Genomic DNA, 27,096 nt, shown 5'->3' with positions numbered 1-27,096 from the left:
GCTTCTGGAAGCTGAACGCGGGGACGCGGGTCGCGAGGCGCCGTTCGCCGTGCCGTGCTCGCGCGAAGAAGCGCAACCGAGCGAGCGTTGGAGTGGTGAGCGTCTGCGTCCTGCGTTTTTTCATCGCTGCCTGGATTAGTTACGCTGCGAAGTAAGTGAATAGTGTGCAAAAACTGGGCACCTTTGTGCCAGTGGAGAGGCGATGCAGTCTTGATCTGTCGTTCAAGTTTAACATTCTCATTTCGACGGCAGCGCATGTCTTAGGAAATGGCTGCCGTGAACTGCAATCACCAGCGCAGCACGGTATCTGTCAGGCGTCCGGCTGATGGCCGGCTAGAAGAAATGCTTCAAAATGGACACAATATATTCCAATTCAAGGTACGTAATAGCTTTCTGTGGTGGCAATTTCTTGCTTCTTTGTGTTTGCTTCCCTCGCGTTCAATGCCGCGTTCCTAGCCGTTCGAGAGCTGCGTTTGTTCGAATTCTAATTGTAAAGATCGCTTCCATGTAGTGACGCTGAAGGAAAGCGTGTGTGCACGTAAGTACAATGCCTCGTTAACGCTACGTTTAGTCGGAACCGATTTTTGAGCCGTGTGATTCGTTATTTGTTCTATGTGGCAATCAGATTGCGCGTTGAAGTCTTCGGTGGAACGCGCTGTGCTAATGCTATGCACCTGATGTGTTAAACGGTGTAACTAATAGCATGTAGGAATTTTTGTTTTTTGAGTAGTGTGTATGCCGAGGTTCACGGCCGCCGGTGCTTTCAGTTGTACTTTTAGCTTTCCTGTGTAGTGACGACGATGTGTAGTCGTTGCGCGTTCCCCTTAGTGCATTGCACGGGAGAGCGTGACCGGCCAGAGCATCGCAGGCGTTTTTGAGTCTTCCTATTGTGGTGGCTACCGAAGTTTCCTCTCGTTTCTTATGCGTTCAGACTCCGATCTTTTAGGCGATACTTCGCAGAACGCTCAAGTCTCTTCCCAGGCTTGACTGCTCGTATCACGCAGAACGCTCAAGTCTCTTCCCAGGCTTGACTGCTCGTATCATCCTCGATCGAGCTCTGCCTCATATCGCGTTCTCGGCGCGACAGTCGCATCGAATGAAATTTCCAAATGCATGTTTAAAACCCTTTCACAATAGTATTCTAGAGTGCCTTCTTTGAGGACGGCAACGATTGAGCGCTGACGCGCGACTTGCGCGAGCGTTTCCCCGGCGTCGCCAGTGCCATCGTACGCCGAACTAGTTACAATTTTTCAGAAATAATGTATCGGCATGTTTAAAACCCTTTCACAATAGTATTCTAGAGTGCCTTCTTTGAGGACGGCAACGATTGAGCGCTGACGCGCTACTTGCGCGAGCGTTTCCCCGGCGTCGCCAGTGCCATCGTACGCCGAACTAGTTACAATTTTTCAGAAATAATGTATCGGCATGTTTAAAACCCTTTCACAATAGTATTCTAGAGTGCCTTCTTTGAGGACGGCAACGATTGAGCGCTGACGCGCTACTTGCGCGAGCGTTTCCCCGGCGTCGCCAGTGCCATCGTACGCCGAACTAGTTACAATTTTTCAGAAATAATGTATCGGCATGTTTAAAACCCTTTCACAATAGTATTCTAGAGTGCCTTCTTTGAGGACGGCAACGATTGAGCGCTGACGCGCTACTTGCGCGAGCGTTTCCCCGGCGTCGCCAGTGCCATCGTACGCCGAACTAGTTACAATTTTTCAGAAATAATGTATCGGCAGCCTGTAGGCATATTCATAATTGACATTGTAGTTGACTTTGTGTGTTGATCATTATTTTTGCACACTCTACAACTGCATATCGTCCCCAACGAGTTGTGCCATTTTAAAGCGCGACAGTGCAACCGAGTTCAGTCTGTGTTGTACAAATTGCGAAAACAAGCTGAGTTAGATTGCAGTAAAAAACAACGTTCAGTCTTTTTTTCAAGATGTTGTTGCGGACCTAGTGTGTAGTTATTATTAGGTGTGCTTTACTCGTGTGCCCTCCCTAGTGGGGAGCTGCTGCAGTTCCCCTTCCGTTGTACTTTGGTACCATAATTCTTGTTTCATCCCTGACAGCAAACTGTGTGCCACGCCTGTAATGGCTTTTATGGACCATGCTTTGGCCATCCACTGTGTTGCACCTGCCATGCCTTTTTGTATCCTGATGTGCTGTCCATGCAGGATGGAGACCAAGGATGGGTGAGCATCTTAGCTGTTTAAGATATATCTCACACACATGCAGTGCTCAGCCAGATGCAGAACGTTTTCTTAGGTTGGTAAATAGAAGGCAGGTAGAAGCTCGTAGGAGTAGTCGACCTCATTTTCTTATCGCAAGCTTTGCAAGACTGCTTTCAGGGTCGGTTGCATTTTGCTCTGCATCACTCTGACTCGCTGTCGCTTTGATTTTTATTTTTCTTTGCTGCCCAACCTAACAAATGTTAGACGGTCTTAACGAACACATGTTACTTGTTCCTGAATACAAGCAAGCAAATGCTAGTTGTCATTTTGGTCTGTGCCATGTTTTGCAGCGGTTACCTTTCAGAGCTGTCTGAAATGATGGCTTCCTGGCAGTGCCATTGATGCTTAATTGAGTGCAGTGTCATGTAGGAAATTATTATTTTAATAAAACCACTTACCACTACTATTTGCACTGCCTGACAATTTGTAGCATTTATTAATTATCATTTTTTGTTGTTGCTGGCGACATATCAATCTTCCTTGTATAATGTGTGTTCAGTAGTTTTACCACTTGCACTGTGACTTTTTTATTAAGTGATGGAATTGAAAGATGTTACATTCATATGAACTTATGGAGTGCCCTCTTTCACATGAGCACACCACTTTTTGATATTGTCTCCTCCACTGCCGGTGCATTTCCACCAGTGATGCACTGTTCTATCTCACACCTTCTTTAATTGTGGTTAAGTTGATTGAGATTGAACTCAGTGCAGATCAAGCATCGCTAAACATTTAATCGTGATTGAGCCCAGTCCTGCATGGCACCAAGACGATTCCTAAAATGTAATCAGAAATGAAGCCTGCAGGAAGATGTCCTGCAAGAGCCATGAAGGTTTAAATGAACTTACAATGTGGCTTGATTTCCAAAATTGTGTTACCACTCTCGACACCACACACCTGCCTTAGCAGCAATAATAAATTGTTCAAGCGCCATCGCAGGATTGGTAGTATGGTGTTTTGAATGTCTTTGTGATTGGACGTGCTGTAGCTGCATCAAAGCCATGGAATTTTCGATGACAAGTGTTTTTTACTTCATTACAAACATTTTGCTTTTACTTTATTACAAACTCATTTGCTGGCTGCCACTTCTAAAACTGTGTGCACGCAGTGCCACTTGGTAAGTAGCAGGCTTCTTCGTCGATCAGGTCACAGCATTGCATGCCGAGCATGCTTAAAACTTCGACCGGGATTGGATTTAGTTGGGATCAAAAGTGCCTTTTGACAGTGGTAGAAGCTACAAGCATGGGGCGTCAGTTTCCAGACCTGTGTGTTTGGCTGACGAGCACATGCAGACAGCACAGTTGAAGACGTCGCCTCATGCTCGTAGATCCCACTGCACTCCCAGCAAGTTTTGAGACTGTCTGTGATCTCTGCGTGCTGTCGTAAAAGAATTTAGGCAGCTCGCCCATAATCCACCTTACAGCCTTTGACCTTGTGCTAAACGGCCTCTGGCCCTTTTCCAAGCTGAGCAAACACTTGTAGGTTATGTGCTTTATGTGCACTGAGGAAGTTGCCAATGCAGTTCCCTGTTGGTGCCATCAACTGCCGCCTTCACACTCCTACGATAGCGTGCTTAGACAGTACACCGATGAAATGTATCAAAAAGTGATGTGGCCTTCCAAAATTTGATTTAAAGAAAGCATCTTTCAGTTCTGTCACTCCATAAAAAGGTACCCCCCAGGCAGAAAAATTTATTGAACACACCTTTATACATCGCTTTTTATTTAACTGTTGCGCATCATGTTCGAGCCGTAATGGGTATGACTTAAATGTAGCATTAAAGGCTGCTGCAGTGGTCCCAGTGCCGCAGTGGTCGCACCTGACTCAGTGGCCCAGTGACAATGGCATTCGGATGCTGAGTAGTAGTTGGCGTGTTTGATTTGTGGTAAACTGCAAAACACCTTTGTATTCAGGTGTTAGGGTACTTTAAGAACCCTAGGGGGTATAAATTAATGCAGACTGGTTCATTTAGGCATGCCTCACAATTCATCATTAGATTTTATGGTTCAAATTGGAAAAAAGCCAATAAAAGTGCCCCAAATTCAATTTTTGAAATTCGGCTTTAACTGAAAAAGGTTTGTATCATTGGCACGTACACCGCAGGTAGCTTGCTGTTGAGTTCTAGTTACATTTGGTCACAAGGGAAAATAATCAATAGCGGAAGCCGGGGACTCTGTGAGACAGTCAGATCACTGGTTTAAGTAGCGTAGTTTTGCGTTTTAAAACACTGCTCCGTAGGCTTAGCCACAACCCTTTGCCGACTTGGAGGCCCCATTTCCTTGTCAAGGATTGTCCACAGCGTTTTTGCCCACTATCATCACCTGCTGAGGGCCAATAGTTGGTTAAGTTGGTTTTTTGCCTTTATGTAAGGACACCGACAGAAAACCATACATAAGCTTTGGATTGGGGGAGGGGACACATGAGCTCCACCTTTAAAGGTATGACACGACAGTGGTTCGTCTTGCCCAGGCAGACCGTAGACACTGCTCCCTCTTTCACAATGACAGTCATTACGTGAAAGACCACATGACATACATATGAAGTCCTGCTTTAACCAAGCCGTACAAATGTGCCTGCGTGGCCTAGCGGTAGCGTGTGTCTCACAACCCAAGGGTCAGGGGTTATTCCCGACTACCCTAGTGTTCGTTTTAGTGCAATTCATTTACTTTTTATACTTACATGTCCTGATAACTTTTGAATCATCTTGTGAGCTTCTAATCACCAGTTTTCTAATGTTTTAATCACTTTTCAAATCTGCCGCTTCACGTGTGACATAGCCACCTTTTCTACTTATCCAGACTTTTCAGTTACAACAACGTAACGCCAACATTAGCTTTTCTGCTGGTTCAGCGGCAGTTGCATTACTGCTGTACGCATGCAGGTCATGTGATGTGCAGCCCTGTCGCTCAGAGTGCAAGAACAAGATTCAAAATGACCAGCGCGGAAACAGATGGGGACACGAGAAATAAAAACACTGATGACAGGCGGGCGCTGTTCACACGAACACTAGCTCACAATCGTTTCTCGTGTCCCCGTCTGTTTCCGCGCTGGTAATTTCGAATCATGTCCCACCAACTCGCCCAATCGGCAATTCTGATTGCAAGAACAAGACAAATTAGTTTTTCTATCTATGCTCCCACTTACATCTTTGTGTGACAGTTAAATAATTTAATCCCCACATTGTTACAATTTAAGGACAGACTATTTCATGGCGCAGCACATGTGGCACAAAAAAAGAAGGTAGACTAAATGAACGCTAGCGCACAACCGTTTATTTGAAAAAAATGCACATACATATTTGCATTGCTGTAATGATTTATTAAATAAAAAAATTATTAATAAAGTCCGTCTTTAAACCTGAACCAACTGACCCCAAAGCAGACGCTGTTAAAATTGTTAAAATTTTAATGGGAGTATATTTTCTTCTGCTAATGCTCGAGTTTTAAAAAGCCAATATAAAAATTGTGTTATGACATAAACATAAAAAAAAGTCAGCCGAATTTCCTAAAAATAAAAACCGAGAATTCCAACCCATATAGCCGATAGTGTTACTTTGGCATGTAAAGGCTTAACTAACCCTTAATAGCCCCAGCGGACTTGAACTAGCCAGGCCTGTCATATGCTGTCATTTCTGTCTCATGATGAGTTCAGCTTTCTGGCACTTTGTGTCCGGTTTAAGGCGAGTAGTGTGTGTCCGTTAGAGGGTTAAAAGCTTTTGTGAAAATCACCGCTAGTCCACAACCAAGTGGATGTTGTCAAAGCAAAATAAAATTTTAATGGTAGAGTGCACAGTTAGCTTTTTTAAGCATGCATGCAAACGTGTGGGTCATTTCATGGTTATATATATTATGTCTGTTGGTTGAGAATGTGTTGTGCAAAGTTGTATGCTCAGACCTGTGTCTCGGAGTGTGATGTGAACACTGTGCTGTGCAGGTTTGTACTTGTATGTTCAGTTTTCTGAGCGCTTTCATTTTGATTTGAGTTTATGGGCCAGGAGGTTGACTTTGGATAAATACGTTTGGGTAAATAAATTTGATAAATACAGGAGGAGGTCCCGAAGCCAACAGTTTTGGGACCTCCTCCTGTATTTACGGAACGTGTGCGTGTGTGTATCTCATGCTCGATTATAATAAACAATTCTTATTCTGCATATGTGAAGCTCTGCATAGAGGCCTACTCCTTCGGCTTTTATTTAAAATATTTTGTTTGCTGCATTATAGAGTGCAAAAAACTGTCCTCACCTGTATCTTTCTCTTGGCTTTTTTGCATTCTGTTTTTCTTTACATTCACTTTGCCCTGTTTTGTGCTAGCTTTGTTCCTCGCATTGCTTACAAGAGCTACATTTATTTTATTTGCAGAAAAGTGACTCTGAAGATTCTGGAAATGATGAGCCAGCAGATTTCTATGATATGGTAAAGCATAATGTTGAACGGCCAAAGCTGCCCCCACCAGGTCCCAAACAAGATCGACTTGCTGAGTGTATATCAGCACTGAGCAGTCCAAAGCCACAGGAATCCACTCCTGATGGTGTGCTGGCTCGTCTCCCCCTTGAAGGTGGGTGAATTACCTGGTGTAATGCTTCATAATTTGATTGTAGGAAACGTACACAGGGCCCTTCGTTTCTGGGTTTTATATCTTCCAAAATTCCGGGGGGGGGGGGGGGGGGGGGGGGTAAAATCATCCAGGTTATAGTTTTTTTTGTTCAAATGTGTAAAATCGGGTTATTCAGCAAAAATTTCAATATTTCAAGTTTTTCTGCTTTTTTTTGCAGCAAAAGACAATCTGTTATAAGCACTTGTTTTTGTGGGGGGACACAAAATGCCCCAATTTTTGCTCAGTATTTCACAACCAACATGGAAATGGCTGGTTGTGTAGAAAAAAAAAAAACTTCACCAAATTATATTTTTGCTGATCTATTACAAGTATTTCATTGCATGAACTGTCAATCTCCTGCAAAGCACTTCGTGTGGATGCTGACCTGCCTGCCTTCTCCACTGTGAAAACCGTCATTAAACATAACAGAGGCTGTTTTAAATAGGCAGGTAGCCTGAAGCAGGACATTGTTAGCATGGATAGCGCTTGATAAATGATGACGAATAAAAGCCTGGTCAGTAGCCATTTTGTGGCACTTCGCTTCTGAAAGTTAATTTTCAAACATATCCTCAAATTATGTCACGTCATGAATAACAAGCGTTAAGAGAAGTTTAAGGTCACCAGTTGTATTAACACTCCTCAGGAATAAGCACAGAATATCCACTAATTTTCATGCAGTGTCTTCAGCTTTGTAAAGGAAACCTTGGGTGTGCTTTCTATGCCCTTTCATATATATGTATATCTAAATGAGCCCCTCATTCCTTTGCCCTTGTGTGTACTCTAGAAGGCACATTTTAGGGGGAAATCGGGTTTATGTTTGGAAAAAACCAGCGCGAAAGAAGAACGGGATGGAAGCAAGGGAACGCTGACAAGCTCTGTCTTCTTTCGTGCTGGTTTTTTCCAAACATGCATCCTCTCCAACTTGCCCAGTTCAGCATCCTTGTGCAAATTGGGCTTAACCTGATAAGAAATGTGTTCAGGATGCAAGAGTCTAGTTCTGCCCGAAAACGAAGGGTTCGAAATATACATAGCTGTTTGTGATATCCCTACAGTCTTTAATGTCGCGGTGTTGTGATGATTTGTTACATGAGATGACGGAATTTTTGTATGGGGCCCTAGTGGCGAGATCCTAATTCTGTGGTCCTTTTTGCTTCTGCTGTATGTAGTGCTGTCCCTCATCTTTAGTCGACTGGACGATGTGTCTCTCTGGCACTGCAGCCAAGTCTGCCGTCGCTGGCATCATATCCTCGAATGTGAACTTACTGAAAACCACTGGGCTTTGTTCATCAAGCATCGTTGGCCTCTCTTCAAGCCTCCTCGTAAAGTTGCTTCCTGGAGGGACCTATATAGTCGGCTGTGTGTACCCCTTCATTCTTTGTTTTTGCTAAGAGTACTGTATATACTCTAAGGGCTGCACCCCCCATCATGGTGGCCAGTAATATGGGAAGAAAAAGTCAACCAAAAGAATTGCTTCACATGTGCATAATTTTGCCTACGTGGTACGTTGGGGTGGAAGTGGATAGACGATAACTGCATGCGACACTCTGTACAACCACGAACGCGTTGTCCCGTGTGCCGAACTTCACCTGGAACCGTGAACATGCCGTGCCGCAGCGCTGCTAACTCGTCTTGTGGGCTTCGCATTAAAGCCGCTCCGAAAGTGCTTTGAATCTAGTCATGGTTTACTATAAAAGGTCTAACCTTGTTACTGGTTCACCATCACACAATAACCTTGAACATCTGCCAGTAAACTGATCTAACAACCTGTTTTACTTAATGCTTTACTTAATGTTTTACTTAAAGGGACTATGCAAAGAATTCAAAGTCGCTTGTAAATGTTTTCTATGTTTAGAAATGATGCTAATGATCATTCACACCAAGCATAAGTCTTCGGAACTGAGCCGGCAATTTATTATAAATAAAAAAAACGTTTTTAAAATTCGCGGGCCGATTGGTGTGCTCGTAGTGACCTATTTTGGAACTAAAATCTTGGAAGAAAGACGTCACTGTACCATGACGTCGCCAGGCCACCACACGCTGTCATTCGCTGGAGCCACGGCAGCCACGACGTCACGGGCACACTTCCGGTAGCCGTGAAAATGTCTGCTCGTGCCGCCGCGCGACCCTCTCGGGTAAGTGCAGGCCAGGGCATTGCCTTCGCGCATATGGTTTCAATTTTCCTCTGCCGCCTCCTCCTGTCGGGAGTTCCGGAGCCACTCGCACGGCTCTTCGTGCGCATGCATAGGGCTCGATGCCCATCACGGCCGTAAGAGCGAGCAGTCGCACCTTGAGGTCCAGGTTTATTGCTGCTAACTACAACAGACGACAATCAAAGAAACCCGACGCGCGCCGCAATCCAGGAAGGCGAAGAGAGACCGGAGAGATGCCGCCGCGCCGCCGACGCTGCTGCTGGGGGGCTAGGAGCGACAACCGGAAGTTGCAAAGCGAACGTCATCTGATGACGTGTTCAAAGGCGGGGCCCAGTCCCAGACCTGTTTTCTTTATTTTTGTCTGGTGCCCCGCGTGTACGAGTTGAGGGGGGAGAGGAAGAGCGTAATTTTTAATCGTCTATATCTTCGTTGTTATTGATGCTAGCTTAAAAATCCTTGCGTTGGGGTGACGAGTGATGAAATGCCTATCTCTCGTCTGCTTTACGTAATCTCAATGCATTTATTGCATAGTCCCTTTAATCTATACTTTCAATGCATTATGTATTTGAAGGATTTGCTGGTACTGCACTAATTCGTCATAAAATGCGTGTCACAGCTTAAAAAAGGGACATATAAACGGAGCTCTGCTGTAGTCGAAAAACTTTTACGGAAAAATGCCGGTCTCGTGTAAGGGCCACACCCCATCAAAACCGTGGGAAAAAAGTATGGCCCTTACACGAATATATACAGCATGTTTTTTTTTTCTGCTAGAAAATGTAGCTTATGTCGCATGGCAGATTGTACACTCCTCTTGTCACTTTTCGTCATAAACACAAAGATTATGTGTCAGCAGTATGCTGGTGGTAAGAGGCATTTATTGCTTATCATTTTGCAGTTAGTGGATTTTCAGGTAGTGGCCCTGGCAGTGCAGGTTATATTTCAGGCTGCTATGGCTTCATTATGAAAGAGTATGAAATGCATGCAGACCAGCATGTTCTGATTGGTAGCCGCCTGCCTCTTTGGCTGCTTTAGAGGTTATTTCTCGCACTTCAATTTAAATCCTAAATGTTTCGAATGGGATCATGGAGGTTCCAGATGTGAACACATTTTATTGCCAAACATGCTTTCTGAACATTTTCAGAACATTTGAACCAAATTTGTCAAGTCTACAGAAATGGGTTTCTACTTCTCACTGTACTGCACTAACTGAAATGCAGGTGATTGACTAACAGGGCTAATCTCCAACTCTAGACGCATTCTTCTCTATACCTTTGCTATCCTCAACCTGCCTGTTATACTTGTGGTACCCATCTCATATTGCGCCCTCAGCTAAAGAACATTATCAATAAATTTATTTGCTTTGTCTTATGGCGCTATCTCCCTTGAAGTACTAATGCCACTTGTCTATGTTTTTAGGTGGGAAAGTTTGTCTGCAGTTGAATGAGTTTGGAGGAATCACTTTCCTTAGTATAGGTACTGAATGTTTGTGATGAACTTTAGCAGTACACAGAAATTATCCCATTATAGTGAACACACGTTAAGGCACTACTAGTGCTTAGTCTTGCTCTCATTCATGCCCCCCAACACCTTGTCTTTTTTTTTTTGCCAGCTGCTGCTACTGCTTCGTCAGTGTGAAGTTGTTTTGGGAGTAGATGCCACTTCTAATAATCACTATGTAACAATCGCTTGCTTTTGCTTTTAGGCACTGGCAACCAGTTTTATGTTCAGTAGCAGTTGCATGCTGTTTTCATCGTGGACTCTGACCTGCTTCTGCTTATTGTGACACTTGATGGTTTTTCTTGGCTGTTGGATTTCCTGCAGTTTCTTAGTGGGAGTCTTAAATTGTATCAGTAATATTAATACAAATTTATTTCACTACCTTTCACCTGCTATATATGTGAGCAAAAACTTGGTTGCCACGCCTATCTGCAGACTGCCAGTGGTAGAAATGAGTGTGTTGTGGCAGTTCTTGAACTTAAGGTGGGAGGTGCTTGAGAAAATTCAAGCCAGGCAGTCTGCAGATGGTTTTGAATTAATCTAGGATATAAATCCTTGGGGGGATGATTGTTACCGGAAGTCTTGACATATATTCTTTAGTTTTGTTCGTGTTATGTATAGCAGCTGTGAACTGCTTGTTGCTGTCATTCTTTTATATTATTCCTGTGTATTACCTTTTGTTGAGCAGAATTAGCCTGTTCTTGTTGCCACTCGCCGTGGTGGCTTAGTCGCTTTGGTGTTCACTGCTGAGTCCAAGACCACAGCCTGGAATCCTGGCTACAATGGCCACATTTTGGTGGAGGCTAAATGCAGGAATGCCTATGTGCTGTGCGATGTTAGTGCACGAAAGAATCCCAGGCGGTGTACATTAATCCGGGGACCTTTACTACAGCGCCCCTCGTAGCGCATGCACAGCATTGGGATGCTAAATTTCGCATACCATACTATATCCCTGTTTGCCAGTAGTATGTACCAATTTCATTTTGTACATTTATGGAAGGGTAACAGATGCTTTGTCTTCTAGATTGACAGCAGACCTGTATGCCTAAATTGGTAAGCCCAGAGATGGCTTTATGAAGTGAGCTTGCAATTTTTTTGTTACTGAGGTGGCTGTCATTCAGCATGGGCAAGTGAGGTGTGGCATGTGTGCAGGGTGGTCAGTGCCCCATGTCGCCGGTGCCTGCAAGAGCTCAGGGAGGGCCCCCGAAGCGATACTTGCGCCTGGGGTCCCGAGTGCTCTTGGCGCACTGTACGGCTGCAGCAGGAGCTGCGGCAGCTCCAGACAGAGCCTCCCGAGGGAATTGGGGCCCTGCCACTAGATCCCCTTTGTGCCCACTGGCAGGCAGCGATTGCTGGGCCCCCTGACAGCCCTTACGAAGGCGGTCTTTTCCACCTATTCCTGCAGATCCCGAGCGGGTAAGCCCACAGCCATATATTTCCAGAAGTTTCTTGACATACAAGTCTCTCCTGCCTTGTGTGATTTGCCATGTCTGTAGGACTGCCAACTAGAGAGGAGTGCTGGAAGGTTGATGTGATGCGTACGGATTCCAGTTGAAGCTACTAAGCATTGCGCGTTAGGAGCCTTAGACTGGCTTATGTCCAATTTTGCATCACTGAACAGTAAGGAGGGCACTTTAGCTTAATTGTCGCCCTTTCGTCTTCTAAAACTTTTTTACTTAACCAACTTTTTTGAAACTCTGCTTTTAAAGGGTCCCTGAAAAGGGTTTTTGAGGTTGGCTATAATACGCTTGCATTATGTAGAGTATAGGCCACCGAGCGTTCATGCCGGCATACAAGACCTGAAAAGCGAGCAACTAGCGGTGCCTGGCTTTCGCCCGAGTTCGTGCATAACGCGTCATATAGCACTCATTACATCAGCAGCGGAGGGCTGTGATTGGTTTGCCGTGCCAACACTGATGCAGCCCCAGTGTTCCAGGCAGGCAGTTCCACTCCGATGCAGTTCTAGGTATAAAGGAATATTGATAACATGCAGTTCGAAAACGAGGTATTCCTACTTTACAGGGGTTATTGACACGATGAGACATGCTGGTGGCTTGATAAGTGCATTTTTCAGGGTTGGATTAGTGTGGATAAATTTTAAAGAAAAGACATAAGCGAGAGATTTTTCTGTGTAGCGACAAAAGTTCTAGTGATAACGTGTCTTTCATGACTGTTACGCTTGATAAACGACCATAGTCACTGGGAATAAAACGTGCGGTGCGATTCTGAACTGATTCTAGAGCATTGCTTAATAAATCTATGTAGGGATCCCATACTGACGCAGCATATTCCAGTTTAGAACAAACAAGTGATTTATAAAGTAGTAGTTTCACAGATGACAGTGCCATAGAAAAATTACGTTTAATATAGCCTAGCATGCGGTTAGCGTTTTTGACAATGGAAATAATGTGTTCATTCCAAGTTAAGTCTGATGCGACAGTAACGACAAGGTACTTAAATGATTTTACTGATGTTAATGAGGCCCCATTAAGGTTATATGAAATAGGATAAAAAAATTCCGCAACGAGTAAAGAGCATTACTTTACATTTAGTCGTGTTGAGTGTCATATTCATGCAGCGCACCAGTTGGAAACAGCATCAAGATCAGCTTGAAGCACACTGACATCATTAGTTGTTTTTATTGACCGATATATGACACAATCATCGGCAAAAAGTCTGACTGATGATTTCAGGTTATTGGACAGGTAGTTGATGTAGATGACAAATAAAAGAGAACCAAGCACGGATCCTTGTGGGACACCTGAAGTTACATAAACTGATGAGGACAGGTAGCCATTAGTGCGAACGAATTCGGTGAGATTAGTTAAAAAGCATTCAGTCCATTTTAGTACGTTTTGGTCAATATTAAGCTTAATCGCTTTGTAAAGGAGCCTGTGAGATGCTTTATCAAAAGCACGATGAAAATCTAAATATATGCATTCAATTTCAAACCCATTGTCAAGTGAAGAATGGATATCATTTGCGAATGCCACTGTGTTTTTACTCAAAATTGTTATCTGAAACCATGTTGAAAAGGTGAAAAAAAATGACTGTACCATATAAATGCCTGTAAGGGCCGCACCCGTATATGGGCCGCACCCTGTTTTCCAGAAGGAAATATTAGAAAAAAAATATCCCTGTAAGGGCCACACCCATACTTTCCACATGACCCATGGGGGAATAGCCCTCGACATGCATGCGGCGCCGTGGCCTCCGTGATCAGCTCCGGCTGCGAGCAACGGTGCGTTGCATCGCGGAGGCGACGCATGCGCACAGGAGCTTCCAGGTGCCTCCCACAGATGGCGCCAGAGGCTGCGGCTCATTATCATCTTTGTCGGTCATGAGGTAATTGATTTTCTACTGGAAATATATTGAGAAAATGAAGTTGAAATAACATGGGAAGAAATTAAGAGTACATCAACTGTCAAGGTTCACAAAGGATTAAGGCAACGTTGTCCTCTATCACCGCTGCTGTTCATGCTTTATATGATAAGTATGGAAAGAAGGCTACAAGGAAGCAATCTAGGTTATAATCTGTCGTACAGATTAGGCGGAAAGGTTATTGAGCAACAACTACTGGGTTTAATGTATGCGGCAATATTGTGCTGTTACCAGATAGCCAGAAAGATTTGCAAACTTTGATTAATTGCTGTGGAGACGAAAGAGACAGTCTAGGTTTCAGTTTTAGCGCAACTTGTTCATTTTTTAGTTTATACTTTTTTGACCATCTGTGTCTATTTTTGTTTGTACAGTAAAAGCTCGTTAATTTGAACTCGAATGGGACCGGAAAATTGTTCGAATTAAGCGAAGTTCGATTTATCGAATGGGCGCTAGAATGAGTGGTTCTAGCGCTCCGCCGTGCGGGCAGAACCCGAAGCAGTCACATCTAAACTCATTATCGCGAGCTAGGCGCTACTACATGTTTATGGCGGTCATATTCTGAGAATTAAATTCACCCAGTCTTAGTGGCAAATGAAATAAATTGATCGGCCAGTTATACGCCAGAAACAAGTACTGGAATGCATTTGCGTGAGCAGCGAGCTTTAGTGCTGGAACATATGAGCTATATATGCTCCAAAACATGTTTATTTGCGGGGAAGGTGCTGTCAAAATTAAAATTAATCGGCGAAGTGCATTTGCTTGCGTTTCTTCTGCCGAGACTCCATCAGCGTCATCTGCAGCTTGCCCAAAGCTCCTGTGCAACGTCAGAGTTCTCATTGATAGAGAAGTGGCATGCTGCAGCATTGAGCGCCGACACTACTTCATGTGCACTTGGCGGTGGCATAGTCTCGTCGCCACCGTCAGACTCATCACTCTCGGCTGTTCTCACCGCACATGAGCCCTGCGAAGTCTGCTGGGAGCACGCAGCCTCAATCATATCGGCATCACTCAAGGGCTCCAACGTCTCCACGCTGCTGTCCATGTAGCTCGCGCTCGCGGCACTAACAAAAGCCGTCATCGCCCGAACCGCCATACTATGTTGTTTACACCACGTGATCGCGACCCAGTGACCGCAGCGCAACGAATACCTGGAACGGCTCGCGCCAAAGCACCAGCGGCGCGGGCGAGTGCTCCAGCAGCGAAAACCTTCTACAGCATGTACTGGAACACAGGGTCCGTTAGCCTCGTGCACTGATTTTTTTTTTCTTTTCCATTGTTTTATCTCTGGTAAATTTGGAGCGTTTTACTCGCTGTGGGTCAACTTCTATCTACGAGGAGCGGTGTGAGCCGGTGGCTCCTAGTTCGAATTAACTGTAGAGGGTGCCGACTTGTTCAAATTATCAGGAGTTTTCCCTTATTGAAATACACAGGGCTGTGCCGGGACCTGGACGTCAGTTCGAATTAACGAGCTTTTACTGTATTCAATATATGAAACAGTCACAAAAGCAACACAGAACGTTTGGAACACATTGATTGGTTATGTCAGGATGCCAGCACTGAAGTTTAGTTTAAATCATGATATGTGACATTTCAACAATGGTATCGGAGGTATGCTTGACATTTTGAAGCACATTGAGATAAAACCTCGTTGCTTAAAAAATGTTGTGCTAAAAAAGCACCTAAAAAACTTGTTAAAAAAACGGTAATGCGATGAGCTCTTAACTGGAGCTAGCCAGTCACCAGGCCTGGTTAAGAGGCCTAGAGGCCTGTAGCTGCTGCTCGTAAGACGTAAAGATCTAAGGCCGCTGCATGTGTTCTGCAACCAATTAAAAAAACAGTAAAGGAAGAACTAGAACAACTGCAATACAGCAAGCCACAGCTAATATCAAATGAGAACAAGAGGGGTGATTAATCAACTTTTCTCACCTTTTAGTAACGTTGCAGAGTGTAGCAGCCACAAAAATTAGATACCACGAAACAATGAAATTGTTCTACATCATCATCTCAACCAAACGCTATTCAGTATTACTAGTGCGCAGGAAACTCGTGTTTATGAATGTTACAAACTCGTGTGCATTGGCATCGTGGATTCACTTGGGATCATGGGATTGTTCAACCTGATTTGGTAGCCCCACACTCTACCGGACTAACCAGGAGGACTGATCACGATCTGAATGTGAGCCCACTCTCAACACGACTGATCATGATCTGCATGTGAGCCCGGACTCAACTCAGGTCGTGATCTGAATGTGGGTCTAGATTTACTCGTCACTCGTATAAAGTTGTGAATGAGTCCGGGCTCACTCATGACTCAGATCATCATCTGAATTTGAGTCCGAACTCACTTACAAAGCAGTCATGATCTGAATGTGAGTTCGGGCGCATTCTCGACTCAAATCATGATCTGAATGTGAGTCTGAACTCACTTACAAAGCAATCATGATCTGAACGTGAGTCTGGCCTCACTCACGACTCATATCATGATCTGAATGCGAGTCCAGGCTCACTCATGACTCGGATCATGATCAGAATGTGAGTCCGGATTCACTCAAAACTCAGATGATCTGAAATGAGCCTGAGTGAGCCCAAGTGAGTTGATTCATGAGTGAGTCCGCTGACCTGTGCTGTCAGGTGACCAACAGCGTATCTGGAAATCTTCCTTTCTGTTAACGAATGCCGCAAAGAACACACAAAAAAAGTGAGCGGCTAAATGAGAAAAATTAAGGAAAAGCAAAACTAAGGAGGAGCTGAGGCACAAATGTTGTGGATTTTAACCGTCCTGGACATTGGTTGATGGTATTTGTAGTTATTCCTAATCTTCTCTTTTCTTGAAACTCGCTTTTTTTTCCATTGCTTCTTACAGAGAAATTTTAACTTTATCCCTGTACAGGATTTTTTATATATCTAGCTGTGCATTGACCCACAATAAGTAAAATGGTGCAATTTGTTTTCTTACTGAACCATTTTTTTTAAAAGGTGCCTATACAAAAACTATTTTTATGTTCATTCCAATATTGCACAATGACATTTGATGGTACCAAATATTTTGGTCCATTGTACAACTCATGCATTTATGCATATGAGTGCAGAAGTAATTTGGCTTGCAATGAACTAAATTGAAGTTATGATTGCTGATGCCACAGGTAAATTTAGCACATTTTTAAAAAAACTAATTTTTTTTCAACTATTTTAACATTGTGATTAGGCTTAACAACATCCTTCTTAAGACATCACTAATTTTATATTTTTATCTGCTGTTAAAAATTTTGTGTCAAAACATGGTCTTGTACCTTAAGGTGCGACGAAGGATCATGAAGGCTCCCTTGGGGTGCCATGGCATTCTAAATCTTAAGGCACATTTTAATATTAGGTCAAACCTCCGCAATGTTGCAACTTCACAGGAACAGCTGTTGGTCCTGCTCCCATAGCGCACATGATTCTTGCTGCACACTATTCTCTACCACAAAAATTCCTGGCATAATAAGCCAGGCAGCGTTACGATTTGGCCGACGGGGCAGCGAAATACATAATTCACTTCCAACTAACTTATTTCAGAAATGTAAACACACTAAACGCTTGATGATTAACAGGAAAAAACACAGAGCAAATAGTGCTGGACAGGATCTGCTTTCTTTATTTTTGTCACACCCATGTTATCCCTGTTAGTAACTTCTTTTTCTATGTGTCATTCCTTTTGCACTGTCATTCACAAAGATAGCGTGCTCACGCTCGCTGCTTCATCCATTACATAGCCTGTGAAGGACCAAGCTGTACATATTTTGCTGTTCATTGCAGTGCATTTAACACCTTGAAGTACATTTTTAACTTTACTGATGAAAACCTGCGTTATTGTTCTCACTTTTGTGTAGTAACTTGTTCATCAACCACTCATATAGTGGACAAATGCTACTTTGATTGTGCCGACTAAGGGACAGGAGGCATGTTTTTACTTTTTTACCTCATAGCCCGCATTGCAGACGACGATGCGGCACATTCGCCTTTGCAGCATCACATGGGCATTTCATGTAAGGCAGTCACTGTTGGTGGAAGGAGCTTTGCAGTCCCAATTTCAATCTATTTTTGTTTTTAATATGCAGCACGTCCAGGGCTAGCAAAGCTTGGACTCTTATAGTATGTACTGAAATAAAAGATTCCAACATGTTAAACAACCATGCTGTGTCCCTTTTAACATGTGCATCTGAGTGTCAGGTTGCTTGCAGCCTGGGCACCATTTACATAGTCTGTGTGTGAGTTGTTTTATTGAGAAAGTAGTGGTTACTTGAAAATATCAAAATTTGTTGTCTAACTTTTTTACTTTTTTTTTTCTGTGTATGCAGATATCCGATGAAGCCTCCCGTTGTGAAGTTCCTTACCAAAATCTTCCATCCTAACATAAGTCGTCATGGAGACGTCGGTATTGACTCCTTACACCATAACTGGAGCCTGGCACTCACCATATCAAAGGTGGGCACTACCTCTTATTTCTGTGCTCCTTCTGCTTTTTTTTTTTTTCAGGCATGCCATATCCTTTGTTTGCAGTTTGTCCATGCATGTAGTGTTTCCTATTACTGCCTCCTTCACTTACCACCTTTCTTGTGCTGCAATTCATTCTTGCTGTGGTCGTTCTCTTGACAAATGGTAGTGCTGAACATTTTGCTGCATTGTGTACTTGCACAGGTGCTCATCAGCATCCAGTCCCTCTTGACAGACCCTTATTGCCTTGTCTGTATGGAGCCAGAGGTTGGACGACTGTACCTTGAAGATCGCTTAGGTTTTGAGCGCACGGCAAGGCTCTGGACGCTACGCTATGCCATGCATGGTGATCCAGTCAACTATTTTGCCCATCCTCCGTGAAAGTGGCTGAAAACTTCACTGTACGTTTCAGTGCATGTTATTATTTCATTTGGTCATTGCTTTGCATTTGCATTTGTGGAGATGTACTATAGCTGTGCATTCTTGCAAAAAATTTACAGCGTTGACCACATTAGTATTTGTGACCACCGTCTTTTTAAAAATATGTAAACTAGGGGTATACAGATGTACAAGGTGCGAATTCAAACTGACTGTAAACCAGTTGACCACTCCACTATAGCATTCATTTCACGTTTCTCGTGCCAGAAATCTTGGGGGCATGGTACCGTGACAGTCTTCCTGCGCTGAGTGGGGCAATGATTCTTTCCCTTTTTCACCTACAAAAACATACTCCATGCAGCAACTTGCAGTGAAGGGGCTGAACACCAAACCCGCTCATAATATACACACAACTTGTCACCTGTCATGTACCGTGGTTAGTGAAACCAAAGAGTGGTCACCACCTTTAGGCTACCATCTACCAGTGGTCACCATTGGAATCTTGAAACCTCAGGCCTAATATAAGAGTTTAGGAGGGCCTAGTAAGAGTGACCTAATCTGCATGTTTAAGTGTCATGGGCAGCTGTCACCTGCACAGAATTTGAAAGCTATCTTTGAAGTTCTGCACCAACATTATAGTTTAAAAACAAGTTAGCAGAATGACTAGTGTTGTTCAAGAGGTCTGCCTTTGTGTTTGGCTTTCAGTCTGTATGCACTCAAGCTGCATGTTCTTCCACTTCGCTTTTTCTTTGCCTATACCAGCTCAAAAATGGGCAGCATTGCAAAACTGCAGCAGTCGGGAGTAAAATCTTGCTAGGTAATATGTGTTCAGAAGTACATCATGCAGGTGCCCAGTTTTATTTCATAGTGGCTGTATTTTGGAATTGGCTAGGTATGCCATGGTGCTTAGTTTGACGTCCAAGTAGTACAGTTAAACCTGGATCTATAGTGAATTCCTCGATACTACAAAGTTTCTCAATTCCCCAATGGCGCCCCCATTGAAGCGTGTGTATTTGAGACCTCCATGTAACAAAGGTCCTGCAGCTGTTGACCTTGATATAATGAACTCGCTGCACTGACTATCTATTATCATGTGCTGAGTTATGAAGTTTGGCAGGAAAGTTTCATTACTATAAAGCACGAACTGACATGAGAGGAACTCAACGCGGTAGGTAGGAGGAGTCAGCCAACGCGTCAGCCAGTCCCATGGCTGGTTTCCGCTCTGCCATCGGCGGAGTGATACGTAAATCAGAGAGTCCACGTGTATTTTTATTTCCGTGGACCTAATTAGCGGCTATATTGTCTGTGACTGAAACTGTTTATTCACAGAAACCTAAAAAACAAAATAAAAGCAAAAGCGAAGCCGCCACAGGACTAACTGAAAGGCACTCGATGTGTTGGTAGACTCCGCGTACCTAGCGCGTTGAGTTCAAAAAAAGAGAGAGGGGAGCCGGGGCATTTAATTCAATTTAATTAGGGCAATCGGCTGCACAGGACAATTATTCAAAGTTTCTAAGAATGCCTGGAACGTGTAGGTAGGGTTCCCGCGGTAAAAGGACGAGTTCAGATTCCTCTTTAGTGCACCCTTAAGTGTCACCTTCAGTTTTTTCTTTGCTTGCTCTGTGCTTACCAGCTGGGCTGGCGTTACTTGCATAAATGGCATTGTGACTACCAATTTGCTTAATGCACTAACCTCAGCATGGCCAGAGCTGAGACTGTCGTTTTATTTGCCCTATTATGCTCTGGCTCTGAGGTTATTATCCAGTGTGTGTCATAATACGCTCGGAAGTGCAGAAGTGATAGCTTTAAACTTGATTAACCCTGCTTCTGTTGATAAATGATTTGACATGTTTATGTGTGGGCTGCGGTGGATTCAGTTGGTTGCATTGCTTTCTTGTTTCAGAATGTTTTGTTTCAAACTTCAGCAGTGCTGTCTATTAATTAACCCTTTGTGGGACAGCATATATTTTTGGCAAAACTGATGAAAATTTTTCATGGCACGAGCAGAAATGGTTCAAACAAATTTCACAATTTTAGTTCAAATAGCTACGTGGAAAAAAGTGGGACACATTTGTTCCATTGGCACTAAATGGGGGTAAAGAAAATGGGACGTATTTGTCCTGCTGACCTACATGGATTTCCTCACTAAGTTAGATTCTTGTAACCACTTCATGAACTTGTTTGCTTGTTATTGAACTTGTTTGCACTACTTCTCTCGTCTTGGAACACCAATGGCGTCTACGCCTTTGTTCGACTTTCACAGGGTTGTGTTCTTTGCCGATGAGACGAGCTTCACCCGAGACGTCGACTATTTTTGGCCATTTTTTTTACCCTCCTTGTTCATTTGGAAGGGCTTCTTGCTGCTGGCCATTCTGAATGTGTGGCTGTTGATGAATTGGCACCCAAGCACAAAACCTACATATGATGTTTGAGAATTACCACTCAATGAGTTGTTAAATGGCCGACTATGTTCAGCATGGTAAAAAAAGCGCTTTTTTCTTAATTACTTGTCTTCTGAAATAGTGCACGTTGTGATAAAGAGTTGTTCCTCTCTATGCAGAAAAAAAGGAATCCCTCGCCGAGAATTTTGATTGTTTTTGCCAGATCGGATATAGCGAAAAACTTTAGCGTGCCCGAAAAGAAGAAGTTTCAAGGTCTTAACTCACTTCCTCAACTAGTGGACACGGCTGAAACTATTTTTAAACAAATCATTGAAACCTTATGATAGGTGGTAGCACGGCATAAGTGGGACTGCTGCATCCCACTACCTCTTACGAGCCCTTTAGTATGGAGAACGAAGAGATATGTGTGTTCCATTGTCCCACAAAGGGTTAACCTTGTGTGAAAAATAATCATTTTATGCAAGATTTTTGTTCCCTACCTGGGATTTGTTCCTAGTTGAATGTGCAGAGGCCTATTTCTGGTATGCTGGTGCCACTCAGCACAAAGCTGATGGAAGACACTAGCATGCTGTAGCATTGTAGTGTGGCGCACCTGGTTATAATCTTGGATATGCTCCTGGGAAACTTGTCATTCTACCGTATTCTCTCTGCACTCCACACTGAAGATGTGCCTTGCATAGTAGAGTACCACATGTTATATGTCACCCTCTTTCTCCCCTCTCTTCTAGTGAATTGGTCAAAAGTATGCCCTTGTCTCCTCAGAAGCACATGCTGCTGATTTTGTTCACAATTGGGCCAGCCAGTGTACTGGAAGGAGAGGCAGCTGGCTGCAATTCCACAAGTGGCACTCCTTCCTGCCAGAGGGCCAGGCGGGAGACTGGCCAGCCTAGTCACCGCATCAGCAGGAAGCTTTTGAGAGTCTGTGCTTCCTTTTACCTTCCTGGCATCCTCTTGTGCTTTCATTTTTTTTTTCATTGTATTGTGTGTGGAATATTTTTTTTTTAGAGAACTTTTCTTGTCTGCTTGAATATGGCATAAGTGATGACATATTTTCTTGAGCGGACATATCCTCTGGCAAGACTTGTCCATGGCATTGGTTGGAAAATGAATGGTATTTTGTCTGGATGCTGTTGCTGATGCTCAGTATTCGTTGCATGTGGTCATTTTCAGTTTCTGTCCTTGGTGTTTCTTTAAGTGGACCATTGTGATGGTTGGTGTTGTGAAGTTGTTTATGCAATGCTGGCCAAAGAAGTGTCTTGAGATTTGTTGTAACCCTCCCTTGAGCACAATTGTATTGAGCAAATCATGCATTTGGTATATGAAAAAATAAGTGTTTCTCTTGTATTGGCTATATTTAGATTTAGGGGCAGCATTTGTAGATAGTGAGAAATTAGTTCCCCTGAACTGTGACTCCTGAAAATTGAGGGCATAAATTACAGTTGAACTGGGAAGGTCTACTTTAAAGACTGAAACATCAGATATCTTGGAAACACTTTACATTCTGTGCATAATGTGTGTGATCTTAAAAAGTAAGTAATGACAGGTTTCTCTCTCCCGAGTGCTCGAATTTGATAATAGAATCACTAGTTATAACATGCATGCAAAAGTGGAGAATACATAGCTGTGTCAAATGTGTTATGTATAAAATTGTACTTGACTGGTTTGCAGCATAGTGTTTGGCTGGAAATAAGAGAATAACTGAGACTGAGCCCAATAGTAATTGCCGTTATGTTTCTTAGTTTGTATGGTGTGTGATTTGTATGAGGGTGTTTCATATTGATAACGCCAAGAACAAATGTTCATTTCAGAATCATATAATATATGCATCAAACATATTAGGTTAGTAGTTATTGCCTTGTTGCCCTTGTAGAGTAGCAAGCATGCAGTTTTCAGTGAAACATATTGGCTGATATAATCTCAACACATTGCCTTTGTGAATAATGAAAAGTGGCAGACTGGGCTTGAAACATATCAAAGATTTTCCTAACAGTGCTTACCAGTGAGATTGAGACTACTTCTCTTGGTATGCCCCTTGTCACTTTTCTTTATCCATTGTAAGATTGGTTATCAGAGTGGCGTTCACAGGTGTCATTACAAGAAATTAGTGTCATGGAAGAAGCATCAGTGTAGGTGTTTAAAATAACATTCCTGGTTTTTTGTGAGTGTTCAAATTTCAGTATGTACTTGTGCTATGGTACAAGTTCAACAGTGTGCCCATTGTGAGGGCAAATTTCTCTTTCTCTCTCTCTCTCTCTCTTTCGCTCGCTCTCTCATTTTGACCTTTTGTGTACTGTGGCAGCTTAGGTGTTTGCTGGCATGGCTCTTGGAGAAATTTGACTGTTTCCAGAGTGACAGCCTTTCAACGCTTGTGTTGTGTGCCGAGTGTAACCCCAGACTATTTTTGAATGATTGGGGCATTCATTTTTCAAACTACTTCAGCAAGTTTGCATTTGATGCTTAATTGCGTTTTGTCCTTGTTTGAATGGTTTTTCCTGGCTTTATTTGTGAGGGTTCCACATTTGTTCATATGTGCTCCTTGGTTCACGGGAGGAGTGCTGCTAACTGGTCAGTGCAGAGCCCATTTTCTTCCTTTTGCTTTTCTTTGTTTTTCCTGAGCCATGTTAACGCACATTGTATGGTCACCAGCTATATTTGCTTAATGTTGCCGTGGCAATGCAGTCAGGGTTGCTGTGTTATGAACTCCACTTACTGCTTGCGGCTGTGTGCTTGTAAGCATTTGTCATTTGAATGTGCTCGAGCTTTCAGTGCCGCCTATTTAAGAAAGTGACAGTAAGCCCATTGGAACTTCTTACCATGGTTACCATTAGCAGCCCAAGCAGACCAGTGCTTGGATAATGACATAATGTAAATGAAGCCAGTTTTTTTTTTGTGTGTGTGTGCGATGTGTCAATATTCGTCTTGTGGCATGCAGAGCTGATTCTCGCCAACTTTTTTATATTTCTTTTGTTGAAGATAAGTTGTACCATAGTCCTTCAACGCTTTTATGGTCATAAAGCTTCTCCGATCACGCCTCATGTTAACCTGCAACACAGATCTCTTACTGCGCATTGCACATCGTCGTCTTCATCAACTTCTACCTGCGGAATGAACAGATCAGATCAGCTTAACCTCGATCAGAGCTTAACCTGAGTCTAATATCGTCGCAGGACGTGCTGACGACTCAACAAAGCAAAACCATGAGCCAACCAGGCTAAATACATGCTTAGAATGTCTACTCGGTTTAGCTATGTTAAATTCCTACCGCATTTTATTTTGTCAGTGTTAGTGGTAATGCATTACAAGTAAAGGCGTTACCGGTAACGCATTACTTTTTTCGGTACCTTAGTAATGTACTCGTTACCATTTGGGACCTGTAACGGGTAACATACTTAGTTAAAACATGAGGTGTCACGTTACTAGTTACTTTTTATTCCAGTTGTCGCCCATTCCGTTCCCTTTTTCTTGAAAAAATGTGCAGAGCACCTAAAATGATGTTGCAAATAAACAAACAGGTGCTTTCGACGACCTTTGTTGCGGCTCGCATGCATGCCAGAAAACACCTGCTGGTTGTTTGGGCTAGAAGTTTATGTGAAATATGAGCTTTATAAAATTGTTACCATGAGTTCTTAAGGCGAAAACGCACTAATTCAAATTTATGGCCATGAAGTAATGGCAAAGTAACGTACGGTACTTCTTTTCGGTAACGGTAACGCGTTACTTCTTTTTATAGGTAATGTAGGGCGGTAATGCGTTCCATTTTTCTTAGCATAACGAGTAACATATTTAGTTACTTTTTTTCGGTAACGCCTACAACACTATATTTTATACATATGTCTCTGTGCTTCCTATCATTGCTCATATTTTTATTGGTAGGCTGCGTACAGCTTGTCTCTTATTTTGGTAGCGCAAAACCAGAACATGGGGGAGCACAGAACAAAAAATTTCAAAATTATCTTGCACTCACCAGCGCCTCCTTCATCACAGCACGACAAAGTGTAAATAAGTGACTTATGTAGGAAAATTTTTCAGCAGCTGGCTTTGCCACCTCCGAAAGAATCAGCAAAAAAAAACTTGATAGCACCATCGAACTGGTAGTGCATTCGTCATGTGATCACTTCTGTAGCGCGCACTCCGGTTCTTGAAATGCTGCCATAACATCTTGTTTCCAGCAGTCTTGAGATTGGAGTATTTCTCACCAGGGAAGCGCCAGCTGAAGCAGTCTTATGCACTTCGATGAAAGCAAGGACTTGCCCGAGGCAGGCGCAATCCAGACACATATAAATGCTCAGGCTGAACCCATGTTCAAAAATCTCTAGTTTGTATAAAGCAACGAGAGAAATTAAGTGTGTTATTTGTTGGTCAGAAAACAGCCGTTAGCAATGTTTGCTAGCGGCCTCCATCGATCGTACCGGGTTTTTAGTGTGTCGATGTTGGAGCCAAGCTTTCAGGTGATAACCAGTAAAGTAGCGTCCATGCTAAATCCAAATACCGATCCCCAGAAAGCACAAATACCAAGTGAATGTGAGCCTGTTGGCCTGAAAACAGCCGCTGCGAACAGGGCTCGCGCAGCCACTCGTGGCCCCTCTCCGACAGCTCCGCCACTAGCAGTGCGCGCTGTCCCTATATGAAACTGGCCGGAGTTTTGTGACCAGAAAAAACATTGAAGGACTATGGTTGTACAAAAGGCTTAACTGACTATGGTAGTTTAGTTTTCTGCATTGCTGGATGCCAGGAAGGTGGAAGCAGTACTTGAGTTGCAAACAGTCCTTGCCCCCTTTTTCTGTTTTGTGTCAACTTGGCTGCTCGGGGCCGCCGCATTCTCTGTGGTCTTTTGTTTCATGGTGTCTGCTTTCCCATATAGCTAGCTGCTGGCTGTTGTCTTGTGCAGCTTAGACTGATTGTGCCGCAAGCCTCTGCTATCACTCTTCTCACTTCTCAATGCTGTGCAGAGGGCCAGGACTGGCTGAGATGGAATTTCTGATTTGGATCTGTTATGCGTGCATTGTCGCATCTGTTCGCAATTCAGTACTGCACGTGTTTCAACATTTGAACTGTTTCCTTTGATGCAAGGACCGGTGTGCAGCATTCACTGGCTTGTTTTCATGTGGTTTCATTTTGCTTAAACAAGGTAAATAAAGCCATTTACCATAGAAGCATTTGAAATCTGTGCATGCATGAGCATGCAAAAACGTGTCACTGTTGATCTACTATGCTGTGTTGTGTTGGAATTGCATTAGGGGCAATGACTGCCATGCATATATTATATTGCCCAACATTTGTAATTGCATACTGCTCCAGGGATATTACCACCTTAACAATGAGCTAGCTAACATTAGGGTCCTTTGGTACTTTTTTGCTGGTCGTGAAACTTCTACATAACACTATGGGAAAGATTCGTATAGTAGAATTACCACGCCACAGTGGGTCATTGATTAGAGGGCACAGGCTTCTTATATAGGGACAGTTCAGTCTAATTTGGAGGATAGTCTTGAAAAGGAAGGTACAGGTTTGAACCTGGCCACGGCGGTCATTTTTCGGTGGAGGCAAAATGCTAGAGGCCCGTGTACTGTGTGATGTTAGTGTGTGTGCAATATCAGTGCAGAACCCTCAGTGGTCGAACTTATCTGGAGCCCTCCACTACATCATCCCTCATAGCCTTAGTCTTTGGGATGTTAAACCCCAATCAAATAAGATAGTCACGAAACGTCATTTGCATTTATTTACCATGTAGCCATACATGTATACAGCTGAGCGGGTGTGTGTATGCAAGTATGACAGTGACTATTCACGCAGTGGCTTGCTGATTCACCGTAAAGGAGTAGATGCATTAAATTTATGGGTCACTTTTTTTTCCTGTATACGTTGCATATAGTGTCGGTAACCATGGATCGTGATGTATTATACATAAGGGGTTGGGCTTTTCTGTTCGATTGAAGTATGCCGACCTTAGTTTTTGAAATTCAGTTGTAACCGAAATAGGTCAGT

The 27,096-nt window shown here is 43.3% G+C and overlaps 1 protein-coding gene across 2 annotated transcripts; it reads left to right on the top strand.

The window, feature by feature from the left end:
- On the top strand, positions 1–26,264 carry LOC144113337 (uncharacterized). Of its 2 annotated transcripts, XM_077646358.1 has the most exons (9): positions 13–151; positions 253–378; positions 2,076–2,198; positions 6,596–6,791; positions 7,997–8,186; positions 11,630–11,893; positions 18,196–18,322; positions 18,536–18,732; positions 21,840–26,264. In XM_077646358.1, the coding sequence occupies exons 2-8, from the start codon at positions 268–270 to the stop codon at positions 18,710–18,712; spliced, it is 1,188 nt and encodes a 395-aa protein (XP_077502484.1). In that variant the 5' UTR covers positions 13–151; positions 253–267; the 3' UTR covers positions 18,713–18,732; positions 21,840–26,264. The 2 variants fall into 2 exon arrangements, with proteins under 2 accessions (XP_077502483.1, XP_077502484.1); XM_077646357.1 differs by having other exon boundaries at positions 1–378.
- Positions 26,265–27,096: the final 832 nt, after the last annotated feature.

The sequence above is a fragment of the Amblyomma americanum genome, chromosome 1 (assembly GCF_052857255.1).
Source record: "Amblyomma americanum isolate KBUSLIRL-KWMA chromosome 1, ASM5285725v1, whole genome shotgun sequence".
NCBI lineage: Eukaryota > Metazoa > Arthropoda > Arachnida > Ixodida > Ixodidae > Amblyomma > Amblyomma americanum.
This window is presented reverse-complemented; position numbering and strand designations above follow the sequence as displayed.